Raw genomic sequence first — 13,209 nt, 5'->3', positions numbered from 1 at the left:
GGAAGGTTGAGACAATCTTAAAGACCAAAGGAAAAGGAAGACACAAACAATATTTTGTTAAATGGCTAAATTATCCAAAGAAATTTAATTCTTTGATAAATGCATCTGATATATCTTACTTGTGAATAGAAGAGTGTACTACCCTGAAAAGGTCCAACTTTAGATTCCATCATATCCAAAAGTAACGTACATATACACAGATCGTTCGAGTATGCTATGGTGGATGGTAGATGACTCTTTGTTTGTATAACTTTTATCATTGTAAATTATAGAATAGGCTGTAGGTCATTGTAAAATGGACGTGGGATGACTCCCCGACCCATAGTTCATTTCTGTAACGGGGATAATAAAATATTCATTGTATTCATTTGTACTTTTGTTGTATTTTATATTCTTTAACAATGTAAATAACACGTGTTAAGATGTACTGATTAGTGAGCCTTGAAAATATCTACTTCCGATAATTAATTTTTTAATCAATTAAGATAATTAATTATTACTTGAGCTTGAGATGGTACCTGAAGCATATCCTCATAAAATTTATGGCTTTATGAAAAACTATTGTGGAAGTTGTAATTATCATGATTAGCAAAATGTAAACATTTATCATTAATTATCATAATTAGTTAAATACAAATATAATTAATTATGCAAATCATAAATATATTTAATTATGCAAATCACGTCATGGGCTACCCTATATAAACTCTATGGGAGGCTATTGCACCAGAACCCTGGTTTTTCCCCTACTTATATCTGTCTGTCTGTTTCGTAGTTCTAGGGCAGTTAAAACACTTATAGGACTTTTTTCTAGGCATCTGTTACAAATCAATTTGGAAATGGAAATAAATCAAAATATAAATGCATAATTTCATCATAATTTAGATTTAAACAATATCTTAACTACATAAGTCCTCTCCAAATGCATGCTGAAGTAAATTATGTCAATGTTATTGATATATACTTAAGTATTAAGACATTATTCAGGCTGTTTCCCCTTCAAAATTGTCAAAATTTCCCCCCAGATCGTGTCAAAATTTTTGAACTTTTTAAAACGATATGTTACAAATATTTTACGTATGACCTACGATTGCGTCAATGGCATCCCGATAAAGTGAATATTGAACAGTACTGTATCAAGATAACCTTGTATAATTTCCATTTCATGATCGAGATACATGCCCTGTCGCATGAATGAGTAGTATGTAAAAAAAAATCTTTAAAAATCTATAGTTACAAAATTTCAATAGTTTACACACAAACACACACGCACGCATCCATTTACCCACACATTTATTTATAGAAGAGTTCAATATTAAAAGATTCCTAATATCAAAATAAGTTGATAATTTTTCCAAATCAGTAAGGCATATTTGTTGCTTCTAAATTTGGTGTGAAAAACACTGGATGTAAATCATTTGATTTTGTTTCATTAGGAATAATGATAAAGTCATGTACATGTAATAGTGTAGAACTTTAAATGAGTGTCGTAAAAAATTGGGATACTAATATTTTTTAAGAATAAATAATAATAAATAACTTAGACCTTCAATTAAGGCATTGCTCTCTTCACATTCAATAATAAATGGCTTGGTAGAAATATAAACACAATATGTTTTAAACTAAAATGCACTAGTACATTAACCCTGGTACATGTACGTGTAATACTGGTACAATAATTATTATACTATGGTAGATCTATATCACAGGTTTGGATGTCTTGATTTTTAAAAAAATGAAGGGGTAATATTATACTATGAAAATGTTCATAAATTCCATTTATATATTCTTGTCCTCCATTTTCTATTGAAAATTGTGTGTGCACATTCCATTGGATCCGCCACTTATTTTAGCTTACAGTAGCATCCCTTGCATTTTTACAGATATGAATTAAACTCCTTAAAACCGTCATTTAAATGTGTACAATGATCATTTGAGAAAACAACTATACTTTTTTATTAAAAATAAATATACAGATTAATAAATCATTATTTATACTCGTAATCATTAATAGGGTTACTTCTCATTATAATTAAAATTAAAGAAAATGCATTACAAAACACTATATCATGCAATTTTCACACCTGAGAGGAGATTTGACAAAACAGGTATGTGTTGGCAAGGAATATGTATGACTAAACTCATGTACGATAATTTATTAACTGTAAGTCATTGGTGTAATTCATTCATTTATTTGTGAGATTGTATGTATCTATTGTAAGTTACAGTGCCACGGGTTAATTTTTTTCGGAATTAAGACATTCCTCCTCAAAATGGGGGTGGGGGAGGTGTAGTGATTTTTTTTTTGGGGGGGGGGATGGATCTTAGGATTTCCGGTCGGGCTCAGAGTCGTCCGATATCGCACGTGCTATTTTCTCTCTCACCCGCGAACTCTCAAGGCGAGCGGGTGTGCTTTGTACAGCGCATCTCCGTAGTAGATATATTCGTTGAGCCTTTGTAATTTGTCCTGTTTATCAGTTAATATACGAAAGCAGTAGAAAACACTTTATTTCTGTGTTTATGATATCATTAACACCTTTCGTTATTTTTCATCGACACGCATCAATGTCGTCGTTACTTATATTTTCCTGGTTAAGCTAGTCTCTGCCTCCTGTAGCTTAACAATGACCTTATCATTATGCTTATTAATAATTTCATTTCCACGATTCCCGTGGGGATCCGGGTTAGAATAGGTCCTCAGTACCCCCTTGCTTGTCGTAAGAGGCGACTTAATGAGTGGAATATTCTCGAGAGGGACGTAAAACAATATTCAATCAATCAATCATTTCCAAGATATTTTTTTTTACTTGTGCATGTCCCCGATAGTATATTCAGTTTTATTGAACTGATTTTCCGCTTGCTTTTTGTTGAGGGCGTGAAACGACCAACTTCACTCACGATAGAGGTTTTTTTTATTTCATTTCAGTCATCATGGTACTTTAAGACGTTGTTAAAGCATTTTGAACTTCAATACGAATACTTCGTTGAAGGTCTCTGTCCAGTAAAATTTTCGTGCTTCAGATCTGCGCGTATTTTATGACCAGAGTCCGTAACAAAGTAAAAACGTGAGTTTACTGCTCGAAAGGCGGCTAGAAAATTACTACTTGAGACCCACAATAATCGAACACAATCACGGTCGTCATTTTCCGTAACAAGAAAGAAGAGTTTATTTGCGGTTACAGAAATAGCCGAATAGTTACGAATGAATCAAACACTCTGTACCACAAGCAATTTTATTGGCTGAAAGTATCTGTCCATGAATAACTTACATCACATGACTGAAAACCCGTTTGTACAATATTTTTCCGCTATACTTCAAAACGCGGAAAACATTCCCTGCGCGCCAAAATTTTCCGATATACGGTATTCGACGACTTGATTTCACTTGAGGATCAGTCTTTTACCTCGACATTCTCCCCGGCGTTATCTAATAAGAACTTACGACTATAACACAGAGCCTAGGGGTCGGAATATGTGTACAACACAAGAAACAGAAGAATCGCAAAGAATAACTGCGAAATGCTCATTAAATGTGTCCCAGTGTTGTTCTAGGTATTGACAGTTGCATGAAAGTATTAGTAGAGGAACTGTCAGTCAGAAAGTAGACCATTGTATATAAGATGTGATGTAACAGAAATCAGGTAAATATCACTGATGTTGCCCCACCTCATTCAAAAGTAGATCAAGTGATAAGAACAGGTCATGTCATCTTATTTATTTATGTATATATGTAATCCAATTTCATCGATAAAATAGAAGAAGATCAGCTTACAATGTTTTGTATAGACTTCATTCATATTGTAGATGTGCATGTATAATTATGTGCAAAATGTGCAAAGCATTTTAAGGCAGTAGGACTGGTATGTTTCTGTGGAATATGTTATGAATCTGCATTTTGTATATTATTCCATTGCTAGGTTTGTCTTCCTTAACTAATTTCTATTTGAAATAATGTTCTTTATTTGGAATATAATATTGGGTTTTTTTAAAGCATCGCTTGCTATTTTGTAATACTTTTTTGCTATCAATATCTATCATTTATGTGTTGATAACAATATTTTATTTCGAAAGCAGACCTTTCTGAAACATAGCCACTGTACATGTATCTCAAATAGAACGACGGAATTCTGTCTTAATCAATGAAAATTAAGATGTCAAACTGGTTTTCTTTGTTGTATATTACACCTTCATATAAACGTTTGTATTCTGTTGAATTTAACCGTTTAAAGTGATTGTACATGAATATTTCAAATACGCAAACAGACTATCTTCATTCTTCCATTTTAAGGTGTATTGCTCTGCTCAAGTGTACGTGTGTTTGCCCAGTCAGTATGTGAGGATGTAAACACACAAGTCTGCACTGGGTTCTACAGGACAATGGAGATGTGCGATGACCCGTGTTATTCCAAACTCTGTCGAAGAACATGCAAGAAATGTCTTTCGTAAGCAATAGGAAAGAAAATGAAAATGAGAACTTAATTTTTAATTTCTAGATTTGGCAGATGAGCTCTAACACACTAGAGAAGTTGTTTATTGACTTGGTTATTTCTTAGTTTACACGAAAATTAGCGAATTGAAAATATCATAATCTTTCATAAAATGTGTAAAGTCATGCTACAGTATATTTCGTTTCTATTCAAACTAATTTTAATCATTACTGTGGAATTAATTCGTGGAGGTCAATGTTCGTCGGTAAGCAAAAGTTTGCTGGTTCGTGGGAACGTAATTTCGTAGGTAAGCGATACGATGTCACTAGGGGAGATAATTAAATGTACTTGGTTTAAAAAAAATGTTCGATGACACGTAAATTCGTGGGTAAGACTGACCCACGAAATCCACGAACATCCATCACCCACGAACAATGATTATTCCACAATATAACATAAACCATTCTTTTTCCGCTGTATTTTTCAGCTTTAAGGTGTTACAGTTGCGATGGTGTGACGTCAGTGAATGATTGTAATATCACACGATATTGCCCAACTATACAATGTAGATCATGTATGTATTGTCCATAACATGTATGAAAAATTTCACCTTGAAATAGCGAAATTCTATATACCAGTTTCTTTATAACTATAGCCTAGTTTACGCGTTGACTGCCCAGGCCCGCGGCCTTGTCGTAACTACCTTTCCTTAAAGCCAAGCGACGGTTGGTATATATTTTTACACTATTCAAATTAAGAACTTCGTTGTCCTCTACGATTTTCTTTAGCTGAAAGTGATATTAGATTTTTAATCATCGTAAACCCGTTGCTGGTAGATGTGAAAAATATATTAGATCCCCGTGGTCGATAGATATGTAGAATATAGTAGATCCCCGTGGCTCGTAGATATGTTCTTGGCACACTGATTTTGACTGCGGATAACTCCGTTTACCTGATCAGGATATGGGGCTCACGGCGGGTGTGACCGGTCAACAGGGGATGCTTACTCCTCCTAGGCACCTGATCCCACCTTTGGTGTGTCCAGGGGTCCGTGTTTGCCCAACTATCTATTTTGTATTGCTTGTAGGAGTTATGAGATTGATCACTGTTCGTTATCTTCACCTTGCATGTAGAATATATTTGATCCCCGTGGCTGGTAGATATGTAGAATATATTTGATCCCCGTATGGTCATTTTGCGGAAGATGTGGACAGGCATAGCCTACAGCAGGTCGTGAATTCGAGTCCCACTCGCGCCATGGCCGCGTCAGAAGCGAGACCGAAACATTGGTAGTGAAATGATCGGCATTTAGAAGTGAGAATCATGGGCCTTTCGGATATGAGTGGAGGTGTCGCGGCAGGCTATGGCACGTTAAAGAACTTCCACTGTAAAGTCCGTAAGCGTTAAGGATACATGTCAGATCTATAGTTCTAATTCACCTACAACTGGTGACGTCTCAATATGAGTGAAAAATTCTTTTATATATATATATATATATATATATATATATATATATATGCAGCTCTGTGTTACATACAATTTTGGGGTTGGGTTGGGTTATTTTAGTACATGTGTATTTTAAAGACATATGCAACTTTTCTCAATGATATATGATTTTTTTTTAAATTTATTTTAAGATTATTTTTTTTTTGGTGACATTTCGGGTACAATTCACTTGCATTCTATCTTGATTCTATCCAAGTAAATTGGATGTATTACCAGGTTTGTTTTAGAGTTGGCATATTTTGATACTTCCTGATTGTGGCAAGTCAAAAATATAATATCAGATCTTATGTATTACAATAAGTTGTATATATGGATATTACTCAGTATAGTAAACAAAGGGGAACAATCGGGGATCGAACCCGGTATTCTGGCATTACTCCATATGTATGTAGTTAGGTGATTCAACCACTGCCCTAACCAGAATGACTTACGAAGTATGATGATATCACTACACTATGAAATCGAAACCTTTTTCGGAAACCACACAATTCGTATAAACCAAAACAAAACAAAAATGTCAGAAACGTTGCGCATGACCTTGAATTAAAGTAGGCTTACTTATCCTCTGTGTCTATTTCTAAAAATAGAAATCTGTATTCCAGGTGATCTACACAAAATGTTTTACATAAATGCATTATAGACAGTTTTATATCTGAAGAAATATGTTTTGTCTGAATGCTACGGAGCCGATTTCTCTGTCGTGTACAAACTTGGATGTGCCACTACCGATGTAAGTCATTATTAAACGTCACTGGCGGGTCTAGAGAGGGATGGCAGGGGAGGGGGTAGCTATCCCATCTTTCGGTGGAACATGTTTTACAGAAATTGTCATTTTGCGATTCCCCCTTTTGGAGACGGCAAAACTTCACACTTATGCCTCACCCCATCCTTTAAAAAATTCCGGACCCGCCCATTGACGTAAAATTAACGGATATTTTCAATTATCATAAGATAAAAGTTACTGCTATTATCCAATTTTCAACCCCCCCCCCCCCTCTAAATGAACAACGGTTAAACAATCATGGTGTATACACTTCCAGGTGTGTAGAAAGTGTTTGGGTACGATTCCTCCCTAGTAGTCATAGGACGGGATGTACCAGAGAGGAGGGCCACCTTAAACGGCAAGTGTTGTAACACGGATCTGTCAAACACTCGTATGCGAAAGAGGGAATCCATTGTCAGAAGACAGGTTGCTATGGACAACGGGACTTGTAAGCATGTAACAATTTATTCTGAAAATCGTTGTATTTTCATTGATAATTACACGGAAGTAGCAAGGCAACATACATTAATACAATCAATCAACTCTTTATTCTCCTTAATTACCAATAGTACAAATGTATTAAGAAAATGCATATAAGTATTCATATTTTCTTATGTAACGATTGTGTATTTCTCGCTGCAATGACTGAGCTCAGAGTAATTCACACTGGAACTGCAACGTGTTGGTTCCGCGTTAATAGAGTAATAGAATTGATAATAATAAAATCTGATTTTAGATGAAATAATCCTGTATTCGGCTCTGATGGAGTTCATCCATGTTCAATAAGATAGATAACGTGAATGACAGGTACATCACATTTAATGAATTCAATCATATTTATAATACATACCAACTCCTAAAACGTGTTGAAAGCTCGAGTTCAAGGAACGCAAAGCAAATATTGAATTAAATAAAAATTCATCCCTCACTAATCTCCTCTTTTGTTTGATCTTTAATTAGATTCGTTAATTGCATTCATTAAGATGATGTTTCTTTAACTCGTATCTGTTTTGATTCACATCTTTTAGCGATTCATGACACTTGATGTGACTGTCACAGAAAACCATCACATTTAATAAATTGAATTATATCTATAATAAGTACCAACTCCTAAAGCGTGTTGAAAGCTCAAGTTCAAGTAACACAAAGCAAATATCAAATTAAATTATGTCCCCTGTTAATCACCTCTTTTATTTGATCTTTAATTAACATGTCAATTGATACCTCTGATCATTGATTATTGATGCTTGATGCGCGTATATTCCCTCACATATACTACTGATAATTTTTATAACAAAATGTATCTGTGTCATTACAGTGAAGTTATCATAAAACAAGTATGTATAGCATATTTTTTACACGTAAGACAAAAATGATTTTGTTAAGACAGAAATGAATTTTATGTATAATATAAAATTGATTTTGATTACAAAAAGATCAAACACCCCATACCTTCCAAAAATGGGGGACTCTGTCCACACTCCTTCTTTGGACAGCTAGTACACCCATAAGCGGCACAAAACACCAATGCAATATTATGTATAAGCCGTTAATGTGCTAATTGGCTTGTTTATTAATTAAATCTAATCCGTTTGTAAAACGGCTAACAGCTGTGTTCCAACCTATGATGTTACACATAATGGCGCGTAAAATATCGAAAGTAAATATGCATATCGCAAGATTGGAATTTCATCTTTTTCAAACTAAACAACTACGCAAAATATTTCATTTAAAACGCATTTAAAGGTATTTTTGGCCCCAAACAATTATGAATAGATAAATGATAAAAAATAAATAAATAAATAAGTGTCGCAACATGCGATACATGTATGTCGTTTAAGATTTGAAAGTTTTATGTTTTTCGTATCCTCGAGTAATCAATTTCCAAATAAACATAATACAATGAATCTTCATACAAACTGTTCAAATACCTCACGATGGAGCTTTCTATAATCATATCCCTGAAACGTGGCAGTTTAGACTGCAGCATGTAATTTAGTCATGGAGAAAGGGAAAAGACGATAAAAAATTGTAGATATCCTTTATACCTACATCTGCCAGTTTAATTTCCTGTTTGCGTGAGATCATCAACTGTGTATGTACATCACATGTTGCATTCAATTACCGATCACTTGACTACTGTTACATTTTAATGGATCTTCAGGAATATATAAATGGGACTACAAAAATGCCATGTTAAACAGCATACAGTCATCTCCTGTATATAGCTACAGTGTATATTGTAAGACAATTGGCAGGGATTTTGCTGTCCAACATGTAAGTATCGCAAAAGCTATTTTCTATGGTCGTTTCCTATATGTGTAATAAGTTGCTTAATGGAAAAAGCCAAAATTTCAAATTTCTCCAGTAGAATATTGATTTTGTTGAGATATCACATGCAATGGGAGGTAACTCTACTTACATATATGATCGACATCATACAATTGATGGGTAGGAAAACATTGTGAGACTATTAAATCCTTCAACGAGCTGTTTCTGCGTATATCACCAGCTGCTATGCAGCAACCAATTCAAGACATAACTGTGTGAATTTTTCGGGCTGATACTTTACGTAAACAATATTCCATAAATATTATCAAAATTTTCTTTGGTGACCCTACCCTAATTCTTTTCTGTATATATTTTAGTTATTTCACATGTATATACATACCTACATCCCTATTACTATTACCTGTTACTAATATTACTAATTATGTAATAATTATGGTATATTTATTTCGGTGTATCTTGATTTATTTGGATGAAGGACGGAGACTCGTGTGATTACTAATTATTACCTTCTATTAGAATCCAAATAAATAAAAAAAAATATTTTAAATATTTAATTTTATATTTACTTATTATATTTTTTAAATTTTAATTTACTTATTGAATAAATTAAATAAAAATTATTATTAAAATTATTATATAAATAAAAAATATAATTTATAATTATTCAATTTTAATTTACTTATTATAATTTTTTTTTATTTATTTTATTGAATAAATTAAAAAAAATATTATTAAAATTATTATATAAATAAAAAATATAATTCATATTATTAAATTTTTTAATTTTTATTTATTTTTTATAAATATAAGTTACTTCTTTATTTCATTATGATTTATGACATACGACCACATGTATGTGTCCAGCCATCAAAAGACAGTACCGCAGTCATCAGACGTGTTGGTACACGATGGTCCTTATTTATTTACATTTATTTATTTTTAAACCATGGGACAACCCATACGTCCCATACGGAGCATATGTATGTTACTACAACACACTTCAACTTCACTATGTTGGTACATTTGGGAGGTGTTGGAGGATGAGGCTGGATCACAATGAGATGGATAGTATTATGGCAGATAATACAGTCACCAATCGGTTAACGATATATAGTTAACCAATCCTACGAATATCAAACAAACAATTACCGATCACTTGACTACTGTTACATTTTAATGGATCTTCAGGAATATATAAATGGGACTACAAAAATGTCATGTTAAACAGCATACATTCATCTCCTGTATATATCTACGGTGTAAAGTGTAAAACAATAGGCAGGAATATCGCTGTCCAACATATATATTTATTACTACACTGTACACTACTTGGTTGCTATTAAATCAGCGGAGTTGCTAATCCTTTTTGTAAACCTGACGTTGTGCTGAAATTGCTGATTTGCTGCATAGTATATTTCTTTTTCAAAAACCTGTCATCAATTCATTTGATCGATGACGTGATATGCAAGGTGAAGCGCTAAATATAAAGAAAAATACGTTGACACTTCGTTTCGACACGATGGATAAAGAACACGGAAGGAGTATCACAATAGTGTATTAGATAAGTTATTTTGGATTTCAAACATTTCGGTTGAGCATCACTGAAGAGACATTATTTGTCGAAATGCGCATCTGGTTCATCAAAATTGGTACCGTATACGTTTTACATTATGACCCCTGGATCGAGGTCTCTGCTGGTGGACTATTAGTCCCCACGGGTCTCTAAAGCCCAGTAGCTTAGTACTTCGTTACTAGCTTGAAAATACGGATGTATATTTAATTGCTGTTATAACATTTAGAAATTCATTTCAAAATTAAGGATTATCTCCCTCGTGCATAGCTCTTATCCTTGGACGAATTTGGCTCCACTTGTTTGGCACGCTGTTTTTGGCTATATTTAGCTCCAAAACTTCATAGTTATTTTGGATTTCAAACATTTCGATTGAGCATCGCTGAAGAGACATTATTTGTCGAAATGCGCATCTGGTGCATCAAAATTGGTACCGTATACGTTTTACATAAGTTAAAAGGGGTATGGATGGGATGTTGGTGAAAAAGAAATATATTTAGATATCTAATTGATAGTATGATAGTGACTGATACACGTAAAACATACCAACAAACCTAAAGTTCAAAGACTAACGCATAAATTATTGGAGACATGTAAACTCTTTTTTTATAAAAACAAAACACGGTAGGTTTACATATCACGTGATTCAACTATCAGCATGGAGACAAAGTTGACAGCTTTGGCGTAAAACCTATTACAACGAAAATTTTCAGTTTTATTCTTTGCGCTTGTTCCCTAAATTGATTAATCGTTACCCTATATAGAAATGTTGAATGACTTTCACATAAGTTTTAGAAATCTTGATGTCCTCACCTCCGCACATGAATTTGTGGCTATTGACAAGCATATGAACTGTGCATGCATTCGTCTCACTCTAGATTAGACACACCGTGTTTACAAACACGAATTTGGGAGGCGGGTTCAATGTAAATACAAAGTGTATCATGTGAAACAAATATTTTTTATCCACTTATTCATGAAGGCTTTTTATTTCTGCAACAGACACCTCTCAAGTATCATTGATCAAAACTCATGTCAATGTGCCTTTCAAACAAAACTGTGTACCATCTATCATTCTGTGTTTTGTAAACAGGAATATAAAGTGGACCCAGTTGACAAAGCTTGTAACTACATTGTCTTTGTAAGGATCATTATTACAACTGTATTTTAGAAGAACTTGGTTTTGACACCGCATTTGGTTACAAACTTTTACTTAAAGTTCCTTTTCATAAGCAGACATTCTTAAAAATCATGTTTCTGTTTCAATCACATCTGCTATTCCAGTTAATGGAAAGAATGAATTTAACTAACCGTACTTGTATCGGATTCGAAACTTCCCAAAAAAGGATCCAGTAGATATTCCACCAAGCCCTATTCTCACGAAAATATCAACTCCATACACAGGGGGTTTATATGACTCTTGAAAGTGTTTATTTCCTCCTCCTGGGCACCTGATCTCACCTCGAAGTGTATATACCCGTGTTTTCCCACTCTTAATTCTGTATGCTTTAGGAGTTTACATCTCTCCTGTATCAAAGACTCCATGTTTGCCCTAATCTTAATTATGTTTTCTTTATATAGGATTTATGCGATTGATCACTTCATAATGTTTTACCTTTTCGTTGACCACTGTTCGTTTTCTTCATCTTTTTTCATGCACAAATTATAGATGCGTTTTAAGGAAAAAGTAGATGAATTTTGCACTTATTGGTCACGTGATGGGAGACAATATACAATTAGGGACTGTTTAGCAGGAAAACATAACAAATTATCAGGTTTCAAAAGGGTTATCACCCGAGGGTGCTCCATAATTGTATATTGTAGATGTGTCAAACAGGTATATACTGCATGTATCAAAAACTTATTTAAGAAAATTATGATAAGGGTATATATTATAACTATAGGGTTTCCATGCTTATGCTGAGGGTGACATTGGTCTTAATGGGTATATTGACTGAACTGTATGCAAAAGAAACCACACAGGACTTCATCAGTAAATACAACAAGTACAACACCGTCTGTCGAGGAATGGGATACGAAACAAAAAGTTGTAAAGGAAGAAACCATGGTATACCTGTAATTATACATACCTGTATTTCAGAATTTGTTTGTTTGAATTCCTGATTAAAATAAGTGCTATAACTCAATGAATACTTTTACTTTGAGCCATTGTATGAATCTTAATGTTTCACACATTGCTAACTCTGTTTATAAACAGGAGCCATAGCTTTCCATGCACGAATGTCCTCCAATCTACAAAATCTTGGTAAACATGCTGTGGTTGTATTTGGGAAAGTAACTCTAAACTCTGGATCCGCCTATAACGGTAAAACAGGGATATTCACAGCACCAACAGATGGCATCTACTCCTTCACATGGACTATTTTGACGAAGCCTGGATCACGTTTTAACACAGAAATTGTCATTAATGGAAATATAGTTGGCTATAGTTATGTTAACGGTAAAGATGGCAGTTCCCAGTACGAGTCTTCCTCCACAACAGCCGTGATTAGAATGAAGAAGAAGGACAAGGTCTGGATAAGGACATATGGTGGGGATGGGAAATATGCATACAATAACTGGTCGTCATTCTCCGGGTTTCAATTGTAGATATTAAATTGCTTGAGAAAAATAAAGCAATCAAATATTTT

At 33.8% G+C, this 13,209-nt stretch overlaps 1 protein-coding gene across 3 annotated transcripts in view; it reads left to right on the top strand.

Annotated features, from left to right (window-relative positions):
- The window catches only part of LOC125675537 (heavy metal-binding protein HIP-like), a 28,194-nt gene extending 14,985 nt beyond the window's left edge, over positions 1 to 13,209 (top strand). The window contains exons 3-5 of one of the 3 annotated variants that reach the window (XM_056160178.1): positions 4,289 to 4,442; positions 12,463 to 12,626; positions 12,777 to 13,209. In XM_056160178.1, coding sequence (XP_056016153.1) covers positions 4,378 to 4,442; positions 12,463 to 12,626; positions 12,777 to 13,168 — 621 coding nt within the window. In that variant the 5' untranslated portion in view covers positions 4,289 to 4,377 and the 3' untranslated portion in view covers positions 13,169 to 13,209. Of the gene's footprint in view, positions 1 to 3,874; positions 4,443 to 8,733; positions 8,974 to 12,462; positions 12,627 to 12,776 lie in introns of those variants that run through there. The other 2 variants (XM_056160179.1, XM_056160180.1) reach the window with 2 other exon arrangements.

Source organism: Ostrea edulis, chromosome 3, assembly GCF_947568905.1.
Source record: "Ostrea edulis chromosome 3, xbOstEdul1.1, whole genome shotgun sequence".
NCBI lineage: Eukaryota > Metazoa > Mollusca > Bivalvia > Ostreida > Ostreidae > Ostrea > Ostrea edulis.
The sequence above is the reverse complement of the archived record's forward strand: the minus strand, read 5'-3'. Positions and strand labels throughout refer to the sequence as shown.